At 42.1% G+C, this 26,744-nt stretch overlaps 1 protein-coding gene across 1 annotated transcript in view; it reads right to left on the bottom strand.

Moving 5' to 3' along the window:
* Piezo2 (piezo type mechanosensitive ion channel component 2) overlaps window positions 1-26,744 on the bottom strand; it is a 390,271-nt gene that overhangs the window by 65,000 nt on the left and 298,527 nt on the right. Inside the window, exons 16-25 of the mRNA XM_052155704.1 lie at window positions 25,514-25,662; window positions 21,537-21,710; window positions 12,018-12,235; window positions 10,048-10,208; window positions 5,970-6,146; window positions 5,538-5,663; window positions 3,942-4,142; window positions 2,360-2,564; window positions 2,142-2,243; window positions 760-925 (exon numbers count right to left, since the gene is read on the bottom strand). Coding sequence (XP_052011664.1) covers window positions 760-925; window positions 2,142-2,243; window positions 2,360-2,564; window positions 3,942-4,142; window positions 5,538-5,663; window positions 5,970-6,146; window positions 10,048-10,208; window positions 12,018-12,235; window positions 21,537-21,710; window positions 25,514-25,662 — 1,679 coding nt within the window. The remainder of the gene's footprint in view (window positions 1-759; window positions 926-2,141; window positions 2,244-2,359; window positions 2,565-3,941; window positions 4,143-5,537; window positions 5,664-5,969; window positions 6,147-10,047; window positions 10,209-12,017; window positions 12,236-21,536; window positions 21,711-25,513; window positions 25,663-26,744) is intronic.

Genomic DNA, 26,744 nt, shown 5'->3' with positions numbered 1-26,744 from the left:
ACCTGACTGGGAAGAGGGAGGAGACGATAGAGCTATAAAGGGATCCAACCCAGGGGTCAGGGAGATGGGATACACAGATGGAATCACCCAGGGAAGCTCTGGGGGCATCTCTCTTTAGGCTCCTGAACACCCAGGTGGAGAAGAGGAAAGATGGGAATGAGAAAGGTGGTGAGGAGGAATAGGGAGGAGGGATGATGGAGAAAAAAATGAGGAGGGGTTGTGATGAGGAGGGACAGGGATGGGGTGGTTCAGGAGAAACAGGGATGAGGAAGGGAGTGATTACACAGGAGTGATTGGGGTGAGGACTGTGGGAGGGAGAGATAAAAACAAGAGATGATAATGGGACGGGATGAAGAGGGATGAGAAGGAGGAAGTGTAGTGGGGATGAAGGATTCAGGATGAGGAGAGACAAGTAGTAAATAAGAGATGTGTGGGGGAGAGAGTGGGTAGATGGGGGGCAAAGAAAATAGAGAAAGCGAGAAGAATAAGAAGTTAGATGGAGGAAGAGGAAGAGGAACGGTAGATGAGGATCAGAAAGGATTCTTCCTGAAGGGATGGTATCGTTGACCTCCGACAGTTTCTGTTGGAAGAAGAGACTGAGGCCATTAATGACATTCTGCAAGGACAAGAGGGACACAGAAGTGTAACTCAGAGGCTCATCTACTTCCCCTGTGGTCCACAGAGAGGACTGCAGTGACAGGGCAGCTCGGGTGACATTGCACACAAAGACTGCCCATAAAGAGGTGGAGCTGCGGTTACCTGCAGTGAATGAAATCTGGGACAGGGTTATGCTGGCTGAAGGAGGCTGCGTCAAGGTTCATGCAAATCTCCACATTGTCGCCGGCCATGATGCGCACAGCTGCCTTGTTTTCGTCCTCAAAAATCTGTCGTTGTAAGGAAGCACACAGGAGCAGCATGAAGTCATCTGGCGAGACAAAAGCAGCCACTCTTCAGGTTCTAAAACGCCACACACAGTCACCACGTGGCTTGTCGGAGCCTGAGCTCCTAGGCCAGCTGTGTCCGCAAAGAGCATGTCAGTTTCTAAGGTCCGAAGCAAGTCCCCATTTCCTGATCTCAGCATGGGGGCAACAGAGTGAGTGTAAGGTACCAGGGCTGGCAATGTGACATCTGGATGCCATTGTGTCCCAAGGCTAGGCGCCTGCCTCCACAGACCTTAGGGTGAGGTGCGTTTTTACCTAGAAGTGCTGAGGACACCACTGGAACACTGGCTTATCCTTTCACATGGGTGAGATACAGACATTCCTGTGCTTTCTGCTCACCAGCACCTTTGCATTTGTGGACCTATTTTTTATTTTTTTAACTTAATTTTATTTTTGAGACAGGGTTTCTCTGTGAAGTCCTGGCTGTCCTGGAACTCATTCTGTAGACCAGGCTGGCCTCAAACTCAGAAATCCACCTGCCTCTGCCTCCCAAGTGCTGGGATTACAGGCGTGCACCACCACTGCCTGGCTCACCTTTGCATTTGTAAACTAGACTTTTGTCAGCGCTCACACTGAGGGCGCACTAGAGCAGGTGGCAAAGGCAGACAGGTTGTGAAAGTCCTGAACAGGGCTCTGAGCTGCTCAGAGCAGAGATTTCCCGGCCAGGTCTCTGGGCCACTCCCAAGGCACAGGTAGCTTCCTCGATTTTAAAATCAGCCTGAACATTTGGAGTCAGGGAAGTCACTCTGAAATTTTCCACAGCTCTGGGCACTGCCACTCCCTACTGTTCCAGAAGCACTGCTCCACCCATCCGTTTGCTCACTGTCCTAGAAGGCTTTGTACGCAGCTCTCACAAGGCTGACATCTGAGGCTCCCTGATGCTGCCACAGCCCTGTCTCTCATCTCCATCTACCTGCCCTGGTGGCTGGAAATGGAGTCAACTTACAAGACTCTCTCTCTAGTCTCTCTATAAAGAGGCAGGCATATGTGACTAGAGGTGCTGAAGTAAGTTACTTCAGTGTTGATTTGTCTTTTGTAAATGGAACTGAGCAAGTAGAAGTTCTTGGTGACCCAGAATATCAATCCGTAAGACAAGCTTCAGTCAGGGAACTAAGAGCACTAATGCCTAACACTTGAAAAGTAATGAGTAAATATAAACCAAATACGTACATCCCATGGTCCCACAGCAGAAACACTTACAGACAAGAAACACAGGGTTGGGCCGCACGATGAAATCCGGGAAGTACAGCCACTTGATGATGTTATCATTGAAGTTGGCTCCCTTGAATCTCCACGGATAATCTGCAAGGGGCAAGGGTGAGCAGGCGCAATCAGTTCCGTGGTGCCTCTCTGCACCTGTCAGCGGTCCACTGGCTATGGCTGTTGCTAAGGGGAGATGCTGTAGGCAGAATGCTCACCTCGGCAGGGGGCAGGAGGGATGCCAATGCAGACAAAGTACTGGAAGGTGATGATGCAAGCCAGGAAGCAGCAGTACTTGGGCCAGACCTCGGCGATGGCTTTCCTTCTGCGTCGATACAAGACACCGATCAGCCAACAGGCATGAATCATGGCATAGAAGTCCATCCGCTGTCCAATTACATTCACTGACATTAGGAAGCAGGTCTGTATAGGGATTGTTAAGAGACAAGAAAGATTGTGTTAATCAGAAAGAGAAATGACAATAGAGACCAGTGCTTCTTAGTGTGTCTGCAAGGGTATCTGAGGAACCTCACTGTAAAAGTAGCGGGCTTTTCTCGGTACCTCCTTCCTCAGAAATAATGGCACCAAGCCCTTTATATTTATTAATAAGCTTCACAGCACTATGCTGGGCAGGTTCTGAGCTATTCTAACCTGACATTCTATTCTATTCTAGCCCGGCTTACTTTCCAGTCGCATAGTCAGTCCTTTACCTGTCATCTTGGTCTTGCCCTGACACTTCCTTCTTCATTCATGTCCTGATGATGACAACTCTTCCTCCCATTCCCACTCTCCATCCTCATCTTCTCTTGCCCAGCTATAAGCTGTTCAGCTCTTGATTAAATAATCAGGAGGTGATGGAGAACAATGCTTTCCAAAATGCTGAGTCATACCAGATCTCTGGGTACGGAAATCAGCATTTGAATGCACAGTGCACAAACGCATCCCGGAAGCCCTCACGGTTGGGTGCTTTTCACCATGAAGATAGAAATACTATGTAATTCCTTCTGTGAGAACTGACTGTGCCTTTCTTAGTAACTGCTTCAACAGAGCAGAGGGTGACAGCTACGAGGTCCTTGGGAAGCATCACCATTGTAAATTTGTTCCCTTAATTCTATCATAGATTATCATGATTGAATTCCACTCTTCCACTTAACTGTCACTATTCTCACAGCACCATTTCAGGTCACAAGAGTTCACCTCTCCACCAACCAAAGAGTATACCTGGAAGGATCCTTGGCTCCAGATACACATGTAACAGAGCATGACCTTATTTGACATCAATGGGTGGGGAGGCCCTTGGTCCTGTGGAGTTTTGATGCCCCAGCATAGGAAGAAGCTAGGTGGGAGTCGGGGAGTGGGTGGAGGAGCACTCTTATTGAGGCAAAGGTGAAGGGGGAAAAGGGGGATGGGGATGGGGAGTTGTGTAGGGGTAACTGGGAAGGGGATATCATTTGAAATGTAAACAAATAAAATGATTTTTTTTTTAAAAAAAGAGTTTACCTCTCAGTTTACACATTCAAAGTGAACACAAAGACAGAAAAGTCTATTCCTAATAAGAAACCCAGAGGATTGTGGATATATGTTTAGATGTCTCAGGACACCTAGGGACCAAATGCACTGCTGTGAAGTAGAATACTGGCTCCTGGCTTTTGAGAACTTGAGCTAAGCTGACCCTCACCCTCAGTGGCTTTGTGAATCATAAACTGGAGTTGTATAAGGAACCCTCATCAACCACATAGCCCAAAGGAAGGATTTAAATATTCATGAAAAGAAATTAAAGACATGGGCAAGAAAACTCACCTCTAGGCCGAACTTATAGAAGAAGTAGTTTACAAAATATTTGGCACAGTTGATAAGCCCATCATCTAGATGTAACCTTGTGATGTCATGAAAGATAGTTTTAGATACTGGAGCAGTCAGGTTGTTTCGGCCTCGATAGTACTCCTGATGGCGGTAAACGGTGACTTCAAAGGCCAAAATCGCCAACATCAGGAGATTGTTCTACAAACAGCAAGCGAGAAAACACGTCTGTGCACACTAAAGGCTCTGTGGTTTGGTACTTTTGAACAACTGTAGTAAATCATTGTTTTGAATTCCAGATGTCTCAGAAGGCAATGCTATATTAGATGTCGCCCATACTCAATACAGTATTGAGCCTATTTCTCTGACTGTGGCCCTACTTTCATTATGGAAACGGGGCTAACTGTCGTGGTAACAGGGTCCAGTCTCTCTGAGCACAAGACTGTGCTGCTGTTTCTACTTGTTTGCTAAGTGCCTCGCTCACACCAAGAGAGCAGCACTGGGAACTCAGAAGAAGGCAGTCTTGCCTTGTTTGCAATCCTTAAGTGCAAAGTGGTTCAGGGACCTCTGAGAAAGCCACTGATTTTGGACAGGATGAAAACTGGAGAGAGTATCTAATATGTCTGTAGACTTGCCAGAGAGAGAAGGAGAGAGAGAGAGAGAGAGAGAGAGAGAGAGAGAGAGAGAGAGACAGAGAGAGAGAGACAGAGAGACAGAGAGACAGAGAGAGACAGAGAGAGAGAGACAGAGAGAGACAGAGACACAGAGACAGAGACAGAGATTGAGAAGTAGAGAAACAAGTTCAAAATGGCCAAGTCCTGGTCATAAAAACACTCATGACAAGAGTAATGATGAGTGGAAACAGGTGGCTTCCGGCTTTCCAAATATCAGTTTATTTTATCCTGACAGTTATTTGGACAGTGACTTCATGGGAGCTCTAGAAATTACAGAATGGGATGTTTCAAACATTTAAAATTCCCAGGTGCTCAGTGGAAAGATCTTATCTTGTCAGAGATTAGGACAATGATTAAGGTTATGGAGTGAGTTATTCATCAAAGTACAATGTAAAAGAGTATATAAAATTCTAATGGTCTTGTTTTCATTAAGTTTCTATGACTTTCTGACTAAAATACGCTGTATTATTTTGTAATATAATATGTACTCCTTATTAAACATTCAAAAGGAGGAAACTGAGCCAATATTTCCTGCAGTGCTTTTTTGCCTCCTTCTCACAAATAATCATTATTGATAATTTGATAGATTTTATTTAGTGTTTTTCTTTGTGTCTAGAAAAGAGAATACTATGTACAGTATTATAAATTTATATTTTTCAAAAACCTTAATAATGTATTTTGGACTTGCTTCAGCTCTGATGTGAGCACCAACTTTATACTTCAATGGTGACTTGAGGAATATTTCATTAAAATGAGTCACTTTCTCTTCAGCACAATAAAATACCAGTTTTACTATTTAGTCATTTTAGATATGAACTAAAGACAAAGTTACTATCAAAGAAGCTATTAAGCATCCCTGGAGGGGCAGAAATCACAAATTATAACTGTACAGAGGCCCACACGAGGCACAACAAAGCCTTACCCTCAGGTAGACAAGCAAAGGGGAGGACTTCCTCAGGCCAACCCACTCAGTGGGATCAACAGGGGCACTGTAGAGAAGAGACTTGTTCAACTCATTAAGGGGTATGTTGGTTTGATTTTCATTGGGCTGAAAAGAAGACAAAACAGGGCAAAAACTGCTTGTTAAATTTTAGAGTGCAGGCTTCTCCCCTTCAGCTTTGATCAAAGAGAGGTTGGAGGGGTAGGGAGGTGAGGACCCATTTCAAGTGGGGAGGATTCTCAGGATATAAGCAGTTTTAGGTCCATCACAGGGTCAGAATAGAGCTACTGTGGATGAGATAATACAAACTATACAGAACATTCTTGGTGTGGTGACTCCCCAAATATTTCCCTGGATCCTCTTATAGTCAGTGAGGAAGCTCCCCCCACCCCCACCCCCAATTTTGAGGCTCACCAAGGAGCAGTTGACAGAAAAGTTCTCAGGCTTAATGGTTTGCAGCTGGTACAACATTTTGCAGACGATGATGACACACGTCCAGACAGTGCAGACACTGGATGCTACACGGCGGAGTTTGGCATATGGCAGAGCAAATGCCCAAGAAATCAAAAATACATAGTTGAACAGAGACACCTGAAAACACAAAATCAGAAATGGGGACAAAAATACATGGTGTGGAAGGACAATTACAAGACAGGACAGTGTGATTCCAGTTCAGCAAAGATTGTCTGAGTTCTCATGTGTAAGGCCCTGTCTTAGGTGCTTGGTGTTGCAAGGATAGAGAGGCCCTGTGGTCTTGAAGATACTCTATCTCATAAACCAGACATAAAATCAGGGAGAATACATATAATGTAACAGTAGCTAACTTATAAGTGTGCCTGGGCTTTTGTAATAGCATCCTGAAGGGTCCTCAGTCCAAAGAGGGGAAAGCTAAAAGAAGCTATGAAAGATGCAAAGCACACTCAAGGTGGAGGATGCAGAAGCAAAGGATAAAGGCAAGAGGTAGTGTGGTGAGGATAGGCCATTGGACATCAGGAAAGTCTAGGACTACTCATAGATGAGGATGGAGATGCGGCTTCAGGTCAAGCTTTGACTGGTCCCTTTGAACCATGAAATGTCACATGAACTCACTCTGTAGGAAAGAGAGATCCATGTATAGGCCTTCCATTAGAGAGTCTGAAGGGAAGATTTGCATTATATTTAAATACATGCCACAGAATTAAGGAGGAAGAAATGGAAGGACTAGGTTAGAGGCCAGAGCCCAGCTCTATAGAAGCTATGGTGGTGTGGAGTTAGGCATTCCATAGTTACATGGAAGCATGGGGTTCTGTTCTTGCATTAAAAATGATACACATTGGATTGCCTAGGAAGTAAAATTAGCTTGATTTGATAGCCAACTGGATTGACCATGGCAGGTTGCTTCATGGAGAAAGTGTGAGACACGACAGCCAGGCTTTGGGGGGAAGTCTGAGTAGATGAACGATCACTGCTGCGATATGAATTAGCAAGAATCTGCCGACTTAAGGGGAAGGACAATGAGTTCAGCTTGAGGGCTGGCTCTGGGATGTGCATGCATTTATCAAGCAGACAGATCCCGTCAGTCCCCAGGTCTAGTCAGTGTCCACAGCTTACCATTCCTTGATGAACACAGAAGCACCATTGTCTTATTCAGCCATGAACCATGTTAATTTATTTTGATTCTGTCTCAGGGCTTCGGCTACTCTCAGGTGAAAATTATAACATGTGCTCCCTAAAAAACTCACTATGTGCCAGCTACAAAGCTCTCTGAGGTGTGGAGAACAGACTCCAAATCTGGCTTAGAAAGTATTAAAAAGTATGAAATAGGGAACTAGGAACAGTAGCGAACAACATTTGTGTAGCGCATTTTCTGCTCCCCAACTTACCTGCCTGTCCCTACAGAAGGCAAATATTCTCTCTGAGAAACAAGTGCTGAAATAATAATAAGGTAGAAAGAGCTGCCCTGCAGAATTAACTGAGGAGGGAAAAGACGCTGTTTATAAGCGTGTCCAATCATCTACAAAGTGCTTAGGCACAAACTGAATGCTGTGCTTTATCAAAATGCTTTGATTCCTTTCCTGTGGTCAACAGTAGGAATTTGAATGTTAAAAAGCAAATTATGTTAAAGGTGTTTACTATGAGGTAAGCCTCTTATTTCTTTTGTTATATTTTGAAAGCTCTCAGTATAAAAGCAGTACATGTAATTTGCACAGAACTTTTTTATTTTCTAAGTGATATGCAAAGACAGTAAGTCTTCACTCCCAACCAAGTTCCAGGTGACAAATGGCCTGAGGATTCCTTGCCCTCGGGGTACATGTAAACTACACTAAATCCGGGAATATCCCAGACAAAGCCACAGGACGAGCATGTTGCCCGGGTGAACCATGATGTGACAGAAGCTCCCAACTTAGTCTAACTCAAGGAAAGAAAGATGGTTCAGCTGCCAGCAGTTAGAGCTGAGAACAGGAATATCTAAACAGGAGTGAGGTCAGCAAAGGGACCCCAGGCCCAAAGCCTTATTGACAAGGAAGAACACCAATTATTTCCAGGAGAAGCAAGTTATCAAGTAAAAGAGGCATGTGATTTGAACCCCACATCTTCCGGAGGCTCCAGGTATGGCACTCCTGAAGTGGTCTGAAGCACACCATAAACAAGAACTCTATGTGTATATAATAAAAGATATCCATGACAATGTTTTAGGTAGAGAGTTCTAATGTGATCCCATTTACACCCTACAGAGAATGTCTAGTTGCAACATGGAGGATGTGCTAGATAGAGAAAATATGGGTGAAACACTGAGAATCACTTAGTTATCTAAGGGGAGAGATCATGTAGACAATAGGTTCCATTTTAGGGCTCACTGGCAGGGGGTGCCTTGGGGCACACGAGAGTGAGGTCATGTATTGCCCATCAATCAAAGCAGTGGTTTGTAAGGAGATCAATGCCCCATTACTTGCGGATGTGGATGGGCAGTAATGGGACGTCAGGAGCATAGATGCTCACCCTCTTGATGGGGAATAGGCAGAGTAGGCTGTGCACAGGGCCTGGAGCTAAAGAGGGACACAGGCATGAGACAGAAGGAGTAGATCCAGGATATGTATCACAGGACATGGTCACCAGTGTCCAACAATGGAGAACAGGGGTGAGGAGTCTCTCCAGGGAAGGTGTTTTATTGTTACAATGTCACAAATAGGAAAATGGGTGCAGCTTAGAGAGCTTCTTCATTGAACATGAATGCCATGCACATTGCTCCAAACTCCTGCTTTCCTGCTGTATACAGACCAAAGGGGGCCATAGGCTCTTCATCTCCATGGCAACAAGAGTCCAATGGAATGTTCACCACAAATGAATCCATGCTGTATATGTGTGTTTATGTGCAAGCAAGTGTGGATAAAGGCCAGTAAATTAGAGAAGGACCAAGGAGACGGGGAGGAGACCAGAGCATACGTGACTTGAAACAGAAGGGATAATACAGGAGGAGAATGGTAAAGTCAGAATGGAGGCCAGGGAGAGTGCAGGAGAAATGGGGGAAAGGGAGCAGCCAAACAAAATATGTATGAAAATGCTGTAAGGAAACTTGTTATTTTGTATGCTAATTAAGAGAGCTAAATAATAACAAATAAAAATATCTGATCTGAAAACAATCCAGATGAATCAAAATTTCCAGGAAAATGGCTGTTCATCCCATGTGTACAAGGTTCTGATTATTCAGGGACTCGGGGTAGAATTTGATGTCTTAATGCTCTCAGGATAAAATGCATCTTCCATTTGTTTTGTGTGCCAAGCAGCTTGGTTGGAGTGCTATGGCTGAACTCCTCAAAAATTGTAAGCAGTAAGCTCTTGACCTAAATTTCAGGGCGAAGATTCTGAATTGTAACCAGCTGAAAAGCCATCCAGGAAAGTTAGAGGTCTGTAAAAATGACCGGTCCTTGGCTGACTTGGTCAAGTGTAGAAGTCTGCAGAAACTATTTGATGAATAAATTGAAACAAAGTTTGTTTCTCCACAATAAATGTGGAGGAACTCTTGATAGAATGATGACAGTTTCTTTTAAAAATCAAGACATACGACAGAAGTATAAATCAAATGTATCATCAACTATATCTCTTATAAAGATAGCAAGCAAGACAAACTCTAGCAAAGATTTAATTATGTTTTGGACCAGAGTATAATTCTCAGCAACACAAACTGGAGTTTTACTCCTTTCCTCAAGGAGAGCTTTAGGAGATAGATTCCCATGTGGTGGAGAAAGACAGCCCACTCCACATAGTCCAGAAAGCATTCTTTGCTAGATGACCAGGCTAACTGGAAACAAAGCCACGGCACTTTCTCCTCTGATGATGTTCCCTTTCTTAGCTCCACCAACCTTGGGTCTTCTCTACAGTAAAGCTCATGCACTCCCATGTATCTTGATCCCTGAATGGAAGAGGCATCATACTATGAATGGACACACAGACAAAGAAAATGAGGACCTTCCAGGCTCTATTCTGCCTGATAGTACAGCAAAAGCATACTTGCCTCTTTCACGGTCACCCAGATAATGTATGATGAGACGATTTTGATGATGTGAAGCTCCAAGATCCACCACATAAACACTTGCAACTTGTGGAAATACTCCAGGAATTTTAGAAAGAGCACAGTGAGGCGGTCAATCACCAGGTGCCACTTGTTCCTAAGGTCTGTGAAGCAGTAAATACAACGAGAAGCATGACCATTTTTGGTGTTATTAATGGGAACATTCTTGTACCTTTGAGGATGGAATGAGAAGCTACCCTGGAGTCAGTGCATGAGCTCTAGGAACCTGGAGAGGAAGTACCCAAGACCCCACGCCATGCTGCTGATTATGGATATAAATTCAAACAGAAGGGACAATGCTACTCCATGTGTCTTTTAATTAACCAGTGCAAAGAGTTCTGTCTTGACTTACTTTTAAGACTGTGTTAAATCACCTGAGCTCTTTATAAATGACATCTTTTTCATCCAAATACTACTTTCTACCAGTGAGTGACAGTTGAATGGATAAGGTTTTCCCATTTCCCATCTTAACAAGCACACCCTGCAGGTCTGCTGTGGGCAGAGACAGCTTGTTCCTCCTCAGAATCAGCATGGTCTGCTAAAGTGTGCTCAGTTTCATCCTAATCATCTTAATCAAATCAGCCATTGTATTTTTCTACCTCAAGGTCTCACATCCGTCTAACCCGGACCTGCCAACGCCACTGGAAGCCACACAGGACTGTTTTGTCTTTTCATGCTTCAGTTCTGGGCTGTATCCACTTATAAGAAGTAGTTTTAATGTGACTGTCCTTGGCTCTGAACACTCAATAAGGTTTTAGTTACACTGAAAAATAGTTATTACAGAGTGACTCAGGTGACAGTCAACAGAGAGAAACAACTTAGAGGTATGTTTGACATAGCAATAATGGTATACAGAGATTTTTGATGGGGCCTTTAGGCCAATGCCCTCTTTAAAGTAATATAATGAAATCCCAGCATTAACTACTTGCCTGGCAGATCTGTCTACACACACACACACACACACACACTCTGCAGGACAATTGCAATTCGTGAAAAATGCATCTGGTTCTTGCCTTGGGTCTTTTGAGGTGAGTTAGAGACAGGAACAAGGCTTCACAGGAGGCCTTTAATAGTAATTTTCCTCCACAGCATTTTTTTATTTTCTGCTTTTGTATAGTAGAGACCCAGAGAAGACATGTACATATCTCTTACCCTGACCCAGAGGCTACACCCTCCCCCTTTCTGAGGATTATAGTATTCTTTAGCATCCTCTGTCAGAGAACATCAATAACCATGGCTACCCAATTCCTTTATTCCTGGTCATTACAGATCAAGAAAGAAAGCTTTAAAAAAGAACCCTAAATACAACCAGGAGCATGACCACTTTTTTGTGTTATTAATCACAGAGAATATCTTGCAACTTTCAGGATGGAATGAGGAAGAGGGGGCTCTTAAGTCAGTGCTATCCAAGACCGTGCAGGACACTAGTCTGAAAGGACCAGTGTGTAATTGCACAGCGCATCCTCTAGGCTTCATGGTCTAAAGCATTAGACTAGAACTAGCTATGTATTCACAATCATTACTCTTCCTGACAAGCCTCAGAATGCCTTTCACAAGAGTCTCTGAAGGTGACATGAGGAGTTGTCAGTCCTCTGAGCACAGTCCTGGGTCCTGGTTTTTGCTTTTAGTAGGACAGGTCCCAGGAGAGGTTCCCACACAGCAGAGGACAGAACATACCCCTCTGGGTCTCCTCCTGGGCACTCTGCCTATCATCAGGGTTTGTTAGCCAACCATCTGTTCTCTGCTCTTTCAGCCAGATGAAAAGGAACTTATTAGTAAGTGGGATAGAAATGCTATCACTATGGTAACCTAAACCATTCTGCAACTTTTATTAGAGTCACAACTAGGTCCTTTGGAGCAAGTCACTCTGTCTTTCATGCCGATAGGGCAGCTGTTGAGAGAGGCTGATTTACCTGAGGTTTCTTCTTCCTCCGATTCCTCTTCCTCATCTTCCTCCTCCTCCTCAGACTCATCACTGTCTTTCCCAGTCCCACCCTTGTCTGCCTTCTTGGCACTTTCTTCTGGCCTCTCCTCCCCAGGCTCCGCCAACTTCTGCACCTCAGGCTTATCAAGGCTGGCGGTCATATTCATGATGGCTAGGTCTGGGAGGCTTCCTTCAGGGTGGGCTAACCTGTGATCAGAGAGAAGCTGAGTGAGAAGAGGAAGGGGTGCCAGAAGGGTGCAACTGAGGGGCAAGTAATGGAGGCCAAACTGAAGCAAATCTGTACGTGGACAAGGACCTCGAGCCGTGCGTTTTGTCTGTTTGTTTAAAGTTCTTTCTAAAAACAAACTGTCAACTCAACTTGGTTAGCTTTTCTTATTCAGGTTCTAGTGATTGGTCGGGAATGAGAGCTATTGACACCTAAACTTGACATTTTTTTCCTGGAGGAAAAAATGGTCAGAGTTTAGGATGTAGAAGCATGGAATGGCGTCATGTAGAGCGAGCATTTCATGGCTTCACATGGGGGACTTACTCATTCTGGTGGATTGGTAATTTTTTCTTGATGCTGCTCAAAGTAATTGAAATAGAAAGGAAAAAAAGGAGATGAGAACAGAGGAATTATAAGGATGTCAGAGATCACATTCATGCTCTATATTATCCACTATCCCATGGGGTTAGGCCGGGTGCATTGATGACCTAATGCCAAGTGCATTCCAGAATGGCGCCAGTAGTGTGCTTTCACTGCATGTCTAGGCTCAGCAACTGGTCTTGAGTGGACATGATGGTTGGTTTGTAAAGGAAAGGATATATAGTCAAAGTGCACCATGCTCTTTAAGTAAGGTTTCAAACCATCTTGATGCAAAAATCACGTCATTCATGGATAATCTAACTCTTTTCAAATCCTTAAATAATGTAAGCTCTCAGTCAGCCTTGGCATTGGCTAATTTCATGCTATCAGCTTCTGAAGCATATGCAAGGAGAGGCACACACTTTCAGGCTTAGATATCTTTATCACATCCGGTCTGTGGACCACTGATGTGAACTATGAACTGGAAGCTTCGGGAGATCCGGTAGGAGCCAGAGCCAGAGCCAGAGCTGGAGCAGGAATGCAGGGGTTGGGGGCATTTACTGCCCTCACAGCAGCTGGGGTCCCACAGTTTACTTCATAGCAGGCAGCACAAATGAGGGCTTTTCCAACACTGTATTGTTGAGACAGAGTATTAAGTTTCTCAGGTTGCCCTCAAAAGCCCCAGGCCAAGCAACCATCCTTTAGATACTTAGTGGTTGGGACTGTGGGCAAGTGCCGTATGCCTAACTTCCTAATTGTCTCAACAAATGAAAAGCTCTTTATTCCTATGCAAGTTAAATGTACTAAGAGCCACTAGATAATACAGTATATTTTATGAACATGCATTCTGGAAACTCTAATCATCTTTTCCATTTGTGATAATTATTCCACACATTTCCACCTGGTTATGACAGAATAGATGATACTATCCTACAATCAGGATTGTGGAATCTCAGGAAATTTATTTCATTTTCTTAAACTTAGTTGTTTCTATTAAATAAGAAGGTTTCTTTGGATCAAGTCTGAACTATCATCATTAATATGATACTTGAAGACACACCCGTGGTTTGGAGATGCTCTATTGAGTCCACATTGCCCTTGGGTTTTTAGGTAGCATCATAAAAATGATATTCTCTTAAATAGGGGCCAATTAGGTAGCTTACAATATGCCAGGAGCAAACTGCTAATTTAATGCAGGAGTGTCTAAGCAGAGCTCAGCCTAGGGATGTAGCTGGGGAGGGATTATGCTGAAATCACACTTTCTTGCCTAAAGCAAGTTAACCTGCCTTTCTGGGAAGTTGAATAGTTTTAAAAATGAAACACTTTTCTACAGCAATGCTGTGCTTTCATATCATGGATAATATCTGCCCATCCCAGCTCATCAGGGTGTGACACCCATATAACATCTGTATGATGTATGATGTTTGGGTGAAGTAGCAGGCTGGTGTCACAGTCACCAGTATCTACTTACTCTGGAACTGCTGTAGGCCTGTATTTTATCAGCAGAAGGACATCTGTCATCAGGACAAAGACTTTGGCCATCTAGGCTATAGAACTGTGATCTTGGATTACATGTTAAAGACAGCATAAACTTTGAACTGGAAAGACAACTTTCTAATACTCCCTGCTCGTTGTAGAATGAGACTCCCAGTCACAAGCCTATTTCTAAAGGCACTACTAGAACCACACCACAAAATGTCTTCAGCAAAGATGCCCAAAACCACTGTACCATAGCTAGGCCATGCTGAGGACACCAGTTAAATCAACGACGTGGAAGAAGATACTGGAATGAAGCTTTTGGAAATAGTTCTACACTGACTTATAGATGCTTCTCTACAAAATCTCCAGGCCAGATGACTCTGGAAGCAGAAGAGACCTGAACTCCTCCACATGCTTACTGTACTCTGATTTAATCCATGAAGGATGGGTTGGGGGTGGGGCATCCTGGTAGCCCCGGAGACAGCATAACCTTAGGTATATGATGGCTGCTATCTTTCAATACATATTTAGGAAAATTTGTGCACATGAAATTTGTACAATGAAAATATTTTAAATGCCTGAGCTGGAGCATGTTGCTTAAAAGAGCTGTGTTTTTCATCTCTCTCATTTTTTAATCTTTATCATACTAGATTTTGACAACTGTCTTTTTCATCTCCCTAATATTTTATCTTTATCATACTAGATTTTGAGAACAAAATCAATAAGAATGCCAAAAGCCAAGGATGTAGGAAGCAGAAAGCCTGGAGCAGAATCCTCATTTGGCTTGGCAAAACACTGGTCCTGCCTCCTTCAGCCTCAGTCTGCTGTTCTGTAGGGTGGGAACAACTGGGCCTACTCCAAAGAATATTTTGAAAATTGAAGAACTTTCTGTGAATGAATCCTATAAGGAGTAGTTACACAGGGAAATTTTAAGGCAAAAACCCATCATCTAAGGAGAGATTTTCATGCTTGGGTGTGGTCACCTGTATCCTAAATTCATCCTAGTGAAAAAGCAAGGGTTCACATGTGCTCTTACGGGGGTCTACTCAGAAACAGGGGATCTATGCTAAACTTGATGATTCTGCTGCCTGTCCATTTTAATATTTAAAATAATCTCTCTCAAGGAAAATGGCCAGTATCTCTTTAGGAAATCTGTCCTTCATGCTTGCTCACTGTTCTGTGTGCAGGTCTTGAACTGCAAATATAGAGCTGAGGGCTGAATGGACTGCCCTCTGCTACACAGAGCAGCTGGGATGGTCTGCAGAAAAGCTGTTGCCAGCAACGTTCACTCCAGGGAGAGAGTTCCTGAAATTCCAGGGGACAGAGCTCATAATGTTTGTCATTCTTTACAGATCGCAGAGAGTATTTAATGTCCAGAAAGAGGACTTTTTTTTTTCTGGAATGCCAGATGTATGTGGAATGAGTTAAGAGAGCCTTCCTTGTGCTTCCTGATATCAAACCATTTCATATGTCTCATTCCACAAGAAGTTCATTTTCACCTCTTTACATTTTTTCAGCTGTCTTTGTGTCCTTGCTGTCCATTTAGACACCTGTGTGCATGTGTGTGTGTGTAGATTCATACTCTACGCTATGGGCTTCTCATTATTGACTTTAGAATAAAAAAAGGTGATACCCTTCATACACATATGAAGCAGAGGGCAATGTCTCTTCATTTATTCACCCAATTCTTCCCTTTATAGGCTCAGTGCATACCCTGTTCTACAGATACATCACTTCATCCTAAGTGTGTGTTCGGAGAAGTGATCTGTAAGGCAGCCATCTTGGCCTGCTCCTCAGCCCCATGCATGTTTACACTACAATTCAGTGAGTGTTAGCGAGGGCATTCTGTGTACCAGAGACACTTTTTTCAATGAAGCAAATGATGGGACGTGAGTGCCAAGTGGGTTTAATTTAGTACTCGGACTTGATTTTGAAAAGCTGCATATTAAGCTAATTTCCATTCAGGAAAGTTGGAAGTGTGCCATTGTAAAATCCCTTAGTCTAAATTCTATGCATTAGAATTATCCTCATTGGGAATGTGTGAAATAGTCATCGCACTCCTCCCTGTTACTGGGATAAGGAATGCTAGAAGTCAGGAAAGGAGATGTACTGTGAATAGGTTGTGTTCACAGTATTAGAGGTTTCTGACATGGTTCGCAGAGCTCATAGCACTTCTAGATGATCGGATTCTCACAGGAACAGTTGATCTGTGAATTTGGTGTCACACCTTATATGCATGGTTCTCACTTCTCTGAGTAGAATCCAAGTGAGGCTGCACATGACTCTGCTTATACACCATAGAAAGAATGAGTTCATTGCTGAGAAAATAGCCAATTTTATAATTTAGTCATATTATTCAATTTTTTCCCTAGTGACCCAGTCCATGCTACCTTCTTTTACCACATACTTTGTGTAAGGTAACATCTACTAGTCTTTATGTAGATCTCTCTCTTTTTGAAATTCAGAAACTCGCTTTTCTAAGTACATTTTTCTCCTTATAAAACAACATTGGACTTAAATAAATTATGTGATAAAGTGCTTACTCTACTGTTCTAATTGAGTAGTTGGTCCTATTAAAATTTGGACACATTTTAAAGGTAACATTCTGAAGCTCATGCTTTGTAATAAGAGTTGGGCGTGTTTGATTAGTGTTTCCTTGGGGCAGGGTATGCTAGTCTTTCTCTGAGGTCTTTCCATGAGTGAGAGATTTCGCTGAAAAAGGGTAATGGTAAAGCTGAGATATTTGTGGATTTTAATTATTTGGGGGATGAATCTGAAGCTTTGTAGAGCATCTCCTAATAAAATGAATGGTACATTTATTAATGAGGAATGAGAGCTCTTTTATTTCGACACAGGGGATATAACTAGCTGGTGAAGAACTGTAACTAGAGAGTTTCCTATTCTCTACCCATCAGCTAAAACCCTGAGCTGGAATTTTCTCTCACTCTGGCTTCCAGCATATTCCAGACAGCCCTAGCACGCTAGCACGATGCTAACATTTATTGGTTTTTTTTTTTTTTTTTTTTTTTTTTTTTGGCTCTGCAGCCAGGTGACAGCTATGTATAATCTAGGGATGTGAAAGATCTGTCTTTCTTTCTTTCTTTTTTTTTTTTTTTGGATTTGGTTTTTTCGAGACAGGGTTTCTCTGTATAGCCCTGGCTATCCTGGAACTCACTCTGTAGACCAGGATGGCCTCAAACTCAGAAATCTGCCTGCCTCTGCCTCCCAGAGTGCTGGGATTACAGGCGTGTGCCACCACCACCCGGCTGAAAGATCTGTCTTTAAGTCTTTAATATTATGATCCTTTTAGTAGAATTGTATTTGGAAATTGATATTTTGGGTTTTTTTTTGGGGGGGGGAGGGTTGTTGATTGTTTGACTTTGTGTTGTTTGTTTTTAAACCACATACTGTGGCCATTTTCCTTTCATTCAGGAAGGACCTCCCAAATATCAACTAGTGAGTAAGTCTAAGGGTTCAGTGATGGGAAGTCTCCTGTGTATGACACAGGACATTCATATCCAAGGAGCATATGCCTTTAGCAAGGTAAGACAAGCAGGGCTCTGGAAGGAAAGTGTCAGGAAAGCAGCCTGAGAAAGTGCGGCAGGAATCCAGACGGAAGGCAGACCAGTGTCAGCAGAATGTTGCATTGATGGAACTGTTTGGAGGAGGCAGTTCTTGAGCTGAGCTCTCCATTACACGATCAGTGAGGTGCCAAATGCTCAGGTGAGCCTTGAACAAACGCTACCCAAGAACAAAAATCAAAGGGACTTACAAGTTGAAACCAAAATCAAATGCTGAGCACCAGCTGAAGACCCTGGAGCACCTCCACAGCCGCGGCACAGCACCATTTGGTATCACCACCAAATGGCTTGGTTTGCAATATACATCCATGAGCATACCTGAGGCCACCGTCCACTATGAGGACACCACTCATCATTTACAAAGCAGCAAAGGGTTTAACATACGAAGAAACCATTTTAAAATGAAAAGGAGAGAGAACAAAACGTCAGCATACCCACCTATTTATTATTAGGTACACACGACCATTGACTTTGGCATGGCTGCGCAGAGGGATGGAAGCCCAAGGATGCAGTGGGAGACAGGTGGGAGAGAAAGAGGAGACTGTTAGAGAGAGGTAATGAAAGAGGAGACTGTCTCTCAGGCTCAGGAAGGGGTATCATCCACACAGACCATGCCTTGAGGAAGAGTCTGGACAGCAAGATTCAGGAGCAACCTGAAGTTAGACACACACAGTAAAGTGCCCAAAGATCCCATGCCCTGTCAGTCTCCCCACGCCCATCCCATACTTTATTAAAGAGTAGGGATGCTTGATTTTGAAGCTACACATTATCAAAGAAAATCAGAATCTGAAGGTTAACTTTTGCTCCTTTTACAGATTTTACTAGAATTCTAAGTAAGCCAAAAAAATATATATTCTCTTTAGAGTCTTTAAAACTTAAGCTTAAAAGGTATTTTGGAACAAAGATGACTTGTAATGATATCAAAGGAATTATAAGAGTTTGTAAAAATTATTATTATGTAACTTATATTATTATTCTGTTATACATTATGAGTAAGTAAAATTTCTTGAGATTGTCTACTGAAATATATAATCTTTTTTCTTATGTATGACATAATTTCTTTCTATAATTCTAAGTAAAATTTCTGTAAATTTAAATAACAATAAATTCTACTTTAAATACAAGTGGTATTTGTCTATACTGAATATGTGCATGCTTACACACTCTTAGCAGATGGTGTAAGATAGGAAGAGGATAATGGGATATACCGATAAAAACCATAGTTCTGAAATCAACTTAGTAACTGCAATGAGTCCATCCATCTCCGTTTGCAACCATTTTTCATAAAGCACTCAAAAACAAAGAAATAAGAGAAGTTGAGCAAGCAGGGGAAGTCAGTCCCATCTGTGAAGATATTTATTTTCCTTCATTATTTGGATTTTAATGTGGTCATTGATTAGGACTCAGGACAAAATAAACAAGCTACAGGGAGATGAACATTATCAGTAAGAAAAATATAGGAGAGAATTTTTAAAAGATGCTGTATATGCCAAATATTCAAATTCAAATTTTGTAACTTTTATAGAACACTCTTACAGAAAACCTCAGGATACCAGAGTTATATAATTTCTCCAAGGGTCTAGAAAACTGCTTCTCAGACCTGAAGGTGAAATTTCATGTAACTCTTCAATACCTTCCCCTTTCTGGTAAAAGTCGTTAATAAGGGAATGTTTGGGGCTGAATTGCAAGCAGAAATAAAAGGAGCAGTGATCTTGAAGGGGTTCAAGATCTGCCATTTCTTTGCAAATTGACAAGCAAACATATTGCTATAACTGTAGAAAGAAGGTAGAATATACTTATCCTGATAGTAACCCTTCCCAGAACCTGCATAATAGGTGTGGCAGATATGTGTTCTTTGAGGGAATGCTGGGCTAAACTCAGGTTTCACATACATACTCGGTCTAAATCATTTGTTATCTTAGGGTTACTATTGCTGTGATGAAACACCTTGACCAAAAGCATTTTAGGGAGGAAAGAATTATTTCACTCACAGTTTTGTATTAGAGTTCGTCATAAAAAACAGTGTGGGCAAGGAATTAAGCAGGGCAGAAACCCGGAGGCAGGACCTGATGCAGAAACCATGGAGGGGTGCTGCTTAGTGGAATGCTCCTCATGGCTTGCTCAGTCTGCTTTTGATGGAACCCAGGACCACCAGCCCAGAGATGGCTCCAGTCACGATGGGCTGGGTCATTCCCATTCTATCATGAATTAAGAAAATGTTCTCCAAACTTGCCTGCAGCCCGATCTTATGGAGGCATTTTCTCAACTGAGGCTCCCTCTTTTCAAATGACTGTAGCTTATGTTAACCTGACATAAACTAGCCAGCACAGGCAATTAATCTGGTAAAACCTTTGTTGAGCCTTTTGTCTTCAGGAAGACTGTGGTTCTGAAAATACTGACTCCTTTGTATAAATTATATCCTATGTCCTATTTGGTTATATATCTGAAAACCCAGACACATGGCCACAAGAATAATAGTGACAGAAAGCTTCCACAAACAGGAAGAAAATTTAAAGAGAAGAAAATATACATTGAAGAGAAGAGAGGGTTTGGGGAACAAAATAAAATAAAATTTAAGTCATCTAGCAATGACCAACAGTTAAATCTTACAAATGAAAATATTTCTCTATCTCTTCCTCCCTGTCTCTGTCTGTCTCTCAGTGTATATTATGTCTTTGTTTTGATTTTAATTCACTTTGTAGTCTAGGTTGGCCTTGAACTTGTGGCTACACAGACACACACACAGAGACACACAGACCCACACACACAGACACACAGACACATACACAGACACATACACAGACACACACACAGAGACACACAGACACACACAGAGACACACAGACACACACACACAGATACATACACAGACACACACACAGACACATACACAGACACACACACAGATACACAGACACAGACACACACAACCCTCACTAGGTGTAGTCTCCCATGCTCTCAGCAAGTGAGCTTCCATGAATTCCCCTTGTGACAGGGCGACCTCCATCTTGCCTTAGGGCCTTTGTGTTTGCTGTTCTTTCTGTCTAGGATGCTCTCCCACATCCTAGACTCAAAATCCCATTTTTCTAAGAAAAGTTTAGTTTCTGTTTGTCAGGTTGTGTGCAAATGACACCTGTACAAAGGCTCCTGAGGGGACCATTCTGCTTATTGCTTCCTTCGTAGATTGACATATGTTTTAGTGAACTTATATGAATCAAGGTAAGTTTTTTCCTGTTTCTCTTTTCCTGTTTTTTATTTATTTTCTTTGTCAGCCTCCCAAGTTATGGGATTATAGGCACGTGTCACCATGCCAAGCTTTAAATAGGTTTCTAAATCCTCTGAATATGACTTTTGAAAAGTCATTGGATATTTATAGCTAAATTAAGCATGCATATTGTCAGAGTTCAATAATAAATAGTTTTAGCAATAGGTATCTAGTAGTGTCAAAAATGATCAAGTCGTGATATTTTCCAATAATTGACAAGTATAACTGAGGGTAGTTTTTCCTCCTACAATTTGCTATGGAATCCTTCAGTTCTAACAACCACTCATTTTCAAGCACTAATTATCAGTAAAGGAAGTAGGAGTGACATAGGAGAGTTTGGGTTGCTTGTCCTGTCTACATGAGGGCAAATTTACATGACAATCAGAAAGCATGCCGGGGAATCTCATGACTCTGCTGTGTGGGACACACACACACACACACACACACACACACACACACAGTGTGTGAGCTTCAGTGAGAAGTTCAAGGTTAAGGCTAAAGGTCCAAGTTATCCTGGTGGATTGGGCTTCCAGCTGAAGCAGCATCCCAAGGCTGCCTTACTGGATGCAGAAGGAGAGGCTTATCCTGTTCACTCACCTGTAGATGGTGTTGTCTTCTTTGCTGGGGATGGACTTGAGGTCTGTAAGTTCCAGGAAGCGATCATGGAAGTAGTGGAGGTGTAGGATGCAGACCAGCAGAAAGGAGGTGGGGATGAATATGCGAGTGAACAGTTCAGCCACAGTAAACTGCTTCAGGCCGAGGTCCTCAAGCCTGTCGAAGAAGACAGAGCAAAAGCAAGAAGCTTTCTGGACACAACAGTCTCTCCTCTCCCTCACAAGTCACAGCAGTTATCCTCAGAGCTTTTTACACTTACCCCACTCCCCCACTATTCACCAATCCAACCAGCCTGTCTTCACAGCAGTCGGTACCAACTCATTGTAGCAGAACCCAGCAGCCTCTTATTACAGTATGTATTCCAGTACTAATCCTCCTCTAATAGTTTTGGGGTCAGCTGCTCATACATGTCTGGTTTTCTTTCTACCCCACCTCCTATTTCTACTGTACATAGCAGCAGAACTGCTACTAGATTCAGTTTAGGGTCCCTTTTCTTATACTCTTCTTGGTCAACCCCGGAACTTATCTGCCTTTTTGTTGCCCAAACTGACGTATCTACTAATAGCACTGTGATTTCCTGTGCAACTAGACCCACATTTCTACTGGAAAGCTACTCCACTGTGACTTCAGACTTAGCATTGGCCTTGGTTTCCCTCTTTTCCTTGGCAAAGCCATTTCTACTCTGCCCTCTCCCGAACCATTAAATGGTACAAACATCTGCTTTATGCAAAGTTTAGACAACAGGAAGCATCCCTATTTTTTCCTATCATAGTCACTGTACTGGCTGATTTTGTGTGTCAACTTGACACAGGCTGGAGTTATCACAGAGAAAGGAGCCTCCCTTAAGGAAATGCCTCCATGAGATCCAACTGTAGGGCATTTTCTTAATTAGTGATTAGGGTGGGAGGGTCCCTTGTGGGTGATGCCATCCATGGGCTGGTAGTCCTGGATTCTATAAGAAAGCAAGCTGAACAAGCCAGGGGAAGCAAGTCAGTAAGCAGCACCTCTCCATGGCCTCTGCATCAGCTCCTGCCTCCAAGTTCCTGACCTGCTTGAGTTCCAGTCCTGAATTCCTTTGGTGATGAACAGCAATGTGGAAGTGTAAGCTGAATAAACCCTTTCCTCCCCAACTTGCTTCTTGGTCATGATGCTTTGTCCAGGAATAGAAACTCTGACTAAGACAGTCATGTCTGTATGGTTTTTTTTTTTTTTTTTTTTTTTTTTTTGCCTCCTAAGTTCACCTGTGGACAACTCTCTCACACCCAGCGCACACACACATAGCCTTTATCTGTCTCCACCCTTTGCTCAGTCTGAAGAAGGTCTTGCTATTTCTACCAGGAAAGATGCTCAGTGCATGTGACATGATTTTGTTTCTGTTTTTCATAAATCACAGTTCCTTAGCTGCTCAAGGATCTTCCGGGATTTGAAGAAAATTCTAATGGCAGACACCATGCAGGAGGAGCTGCAGTAGGAGCAGCTCCTGGAAATGGCCCACCATTTGCACAGCTGAGATGGCTGTACCTTGGAGAGGCACAGCCCCAGGGGCTTCATTCCAGGATTGCTTCTGGCTATTGATGTACCTTCTCATGTTTGTCATTGCTATGTTCCTTGAATATCTGGCATGGTGTTGGAAACTCTCACTGCCTATAGCTTGGTGTGATTACTTCCTAGGTGATAGCCCACTCTATTGGGCAATTTTCCTGCAGGTAATCATGAAGATGAACTTTCATAAAATAATATTGTTTAGATGAAATAATGATTTTACAGAATTCCTAATGTGATTTTTTTAGGAAGTTAGAGTAATTGATAGAAACTTTAAGGAGATGGTTTAATTTTTTTTTGCCAGAAAGATCTAAAGTTAGAATTAAGAGCAGAATGTGCCCCCTCCCCTGTTAAATAGTAAATAAATGCTTCATAGGTTAGAAAAGATGCACGGAGAACTTTAATGGCTTACAAGTACAGAATTGTACTTGGAAGAGAAAAATAGGTTTGGGTCAAGCTATTGATCAAAGAAAACATTCATTCTAGGTTGGGTATGAGTTCTTGCATCTTGTTTATAATCTAGAGATAGGGCCATATGTTTCAGTGTGCAACATGAAAAGACAGTGTTATGAATAAAAAGTAAATAATTCTGAGTATAAGAATAGAGAATAGATGATTAGCCAGTTTAGCTAAACAAGACTTCAAAGAGAAGGATGTAGGATAGATCTGTTTCTTGGTAAGTACAAATTGTTGTCAGCTAAACATAGGAAAGAACTTGCTACTATAGTTTGACTTGCTTAAACTTTGTTAATTAATGAGAAAGAATTCTTGCTTTGGGGTTATATTGAACTTGTGGAGAGAAAGATCGAAGGCAAATGTTTAGTTTGGTATGAGTTTCCAAAGAATTCATAATCAATAATTCTGTCACAATTTTATTTTATGTAATGATTTTAATCTGTAAAGAATTTGTTTTTGTGGTGATTGTTTTTAGAGAATATGTAACTTGTGGCTATGAGGTGATTTTTTTTCTTACATAGAGAACTCTGTCTTAGGTGGTATAAAAAGCCAAGAGAAAAGTACAGCTGTTGAAGGCTGTTTGGTGACGTTTATTCCATCTACCGAATATATGTGTATATTTCTGTATGTAAAGTTGGTTGGAGCTTTGGCCCATCCACCCAGTGTGTGAATGTGTATGTATATATGTATGTATGTATGTATGTATGTATGTATGTATGTATGTATGTAAGTATATGTGGGAAGTTGTTGGAGCTTGTCTTGCTTCATCCTCTCTCTCTCCTTCTCCCCCCCCACCTCCCCCCTCTGTGTGTCTGTGTGTGTGTGTATAATCCTTTTTTCTTTTTTCTTTTCTTTCCCACTGGCCACCAAAGAATTTAAAGAGTTCAGAGAGTTTCTCACTTATCAAAGGGAGTACCCACCCCAGTGAAATTTCTGCTGAGTGATTGATCGATAGATCGATCACCAACTCCAGACTCGGCCTTCCTCAGTTTACCTTGTGGCTTCAAAGTTGGCCTTCGACATTCCAATGAGAATAAAATACAAACTTCTTGCTGTGCTGTGTCCTGGGTATTTGTAATACCCCCTTACACACACACACACACACACACACACACACACACCCCCCTCACTTGGTGTAGTCTCCCATGCTCTGAGGAAGTGAGCTTCCATGAATTCCCCTTGTGACAGGGCGACCTCCATCTTGCCTTAGGGCCTTTTTGTTTGCTGTTCTTTCTGCCTAGGATGCTCTCCCACATCCTAGACTCAAAATCCCATTTTTCTAAGAAAAGTTTAGTTTCTGTTTGTCAGGTTGTGTGCAAATGACACTTGTACAAAGGCTCCTGAGGGGACCACTCTGCTTATTGCTTCCTTCGTAGATTGACATATGTTTTACTGAACTTATATGAATCAAGGTACATTTTTTTTTCCCATTTTTCTTTTCCTGTTTTTTATTTATTTTTCTCTTCAGCTCCCTTTCTTGTTTCCTGCTCTAATCCTGGCACAGGATAGGCATTCAACAAGCATCTATAATGAATCCCAGTGGGTGTATTCATATGACCCTACATAAACCTTTTCTATAATACTCCTTAGAGTGTAAGCCTAGATACAGGGAAAAGGTTAGTGAATCCACAAGCCTCCCATGGGCTGAAAAACTGCTGAGCTGGGAAGCAGAAGGCACAGCATTAAGCTAGGTAGCTGTGTTTCACATGCAACGGACACTAGACATCATTGTTCATTAAAATGGGGCTGAAAACTCATTTGCCAGACAACCTTTATGGAGTCTCCTTACATGTCCAGGTCAGAGCTTGACAGAGGGAACAGAGAAGAATTGGATTCTCTAACTTGCCTTTAAGGACCTCACAGGCATTCAGAGCATTACAGTTTACTCAAAACCCAATATGCACTGAGGCTTTTATTGTGTTTGTCTTCTTCCTGTCCCATCCCAGGCACAAATCACTTACTTTTCTTTCTTTAATCCGGTCATGTTTTGCCACAGGCCTGGGAAGTTTTCAAACTGGTAAGTGTATATGAAGATGAGCACCAGCATGGTGTAAATGACCACCGACATCCAGAAGTATTTCAGAATTTTCCTCCACCACTCATAGTGCACCTGAGTCAGACGTTGAAGAAAGAAGGAAACAAAAATTGGAAAAATAGTTGTGAAAAGAAAAAAAAATGGCTTGTATAGATTTCAGTCAAAGTACTGGACACACACACACACACACATACACACAAATATGAATCTTTGAAGAAAAGTCTATTTTAGTCTTAGGTTTCTAAGGTTTTTTGTACAGTTTAGTTGTGGCAATGTGCCATTATATGTTTTCTCTTTTTTCTTTTTTTTCTTTTTGCTGCTTACAGAAAGCTGCAATTTTCAAAACTGTAAAATTCAATATTGTATTCAATGAACAAATGATTAGAGGACCCCTTTTACACCTTAGAGATATTCTAGAGTTCATCAATTCGCACTGAGAGCATTTTCAAACTCTTATTTCATAAATGACCTCTTACTATTGTTATAGCTCTCTCTCTCTCTCTCTCTCTCTCTCTCTCTCTCTCTCTCTCTCTCTCTCTCTCTCTCTTCTCCCTCCCTTCCTCTCTTCCTCCTTCCCTCCCTTCCTTCCTCCATCTCTCGTTTTAAAAATTTCCATTTGGTCAATTTTTATAGCCTTTATATTTAGATAACTAAATACATCGATCTTTTATTCTACAGCTGTTAAAACTCTTGAATGGATGCTCAAAAGAACTGTGACTCTAGTCTGTATTGTTGGTCTGCTGTCTGACATCAGTTCACACTGAATTCATGGAAAGCCTAACTCATTTTTAATATGATTAGTTTATTGTACCAAAGCCCTCACTGTATTACACACACACACACACACACACACACACACACACACACACACACACACTTACATTCACAAATGGGCAGTTTTCTGATCCCAAAGCCCGAAGTATGAGCAAACTGGAAAATCCTCAAGTACTTAAGATTGTCTATACATTGCTCTTCAGTTATTAGGTGTTAAAAATATTATCTAATGTCAAAGATTATTTTTAAATCAAGACATTTAGGAAAACTGATGAAAGGCATAAGATATTCTTGAGAGTTAATGAGTGATATCCAATTCCAAGCTACATAGGCTCAAAATGGCTATTTTAACTAACGAAAACCTACTGAGATGTGTAGACTGG

This window comes from Apodemus sylvaticus, chromosome 13, assembly GCF_947179515.1.
Source record: "Apodemus sylvaticus chromosome 13, mApoSyl1.1, whole genome shotgun sequence".
Taxonomy (NCBI): Eukaryota; Metazoa; Chordata; class Mammalia; order Rodentia; family Muridae; genus Apodemus; species Apodemus sylvaticus.
This window is presented reverse-complemented; position numbering and strand designations above follow the sequence as displayed.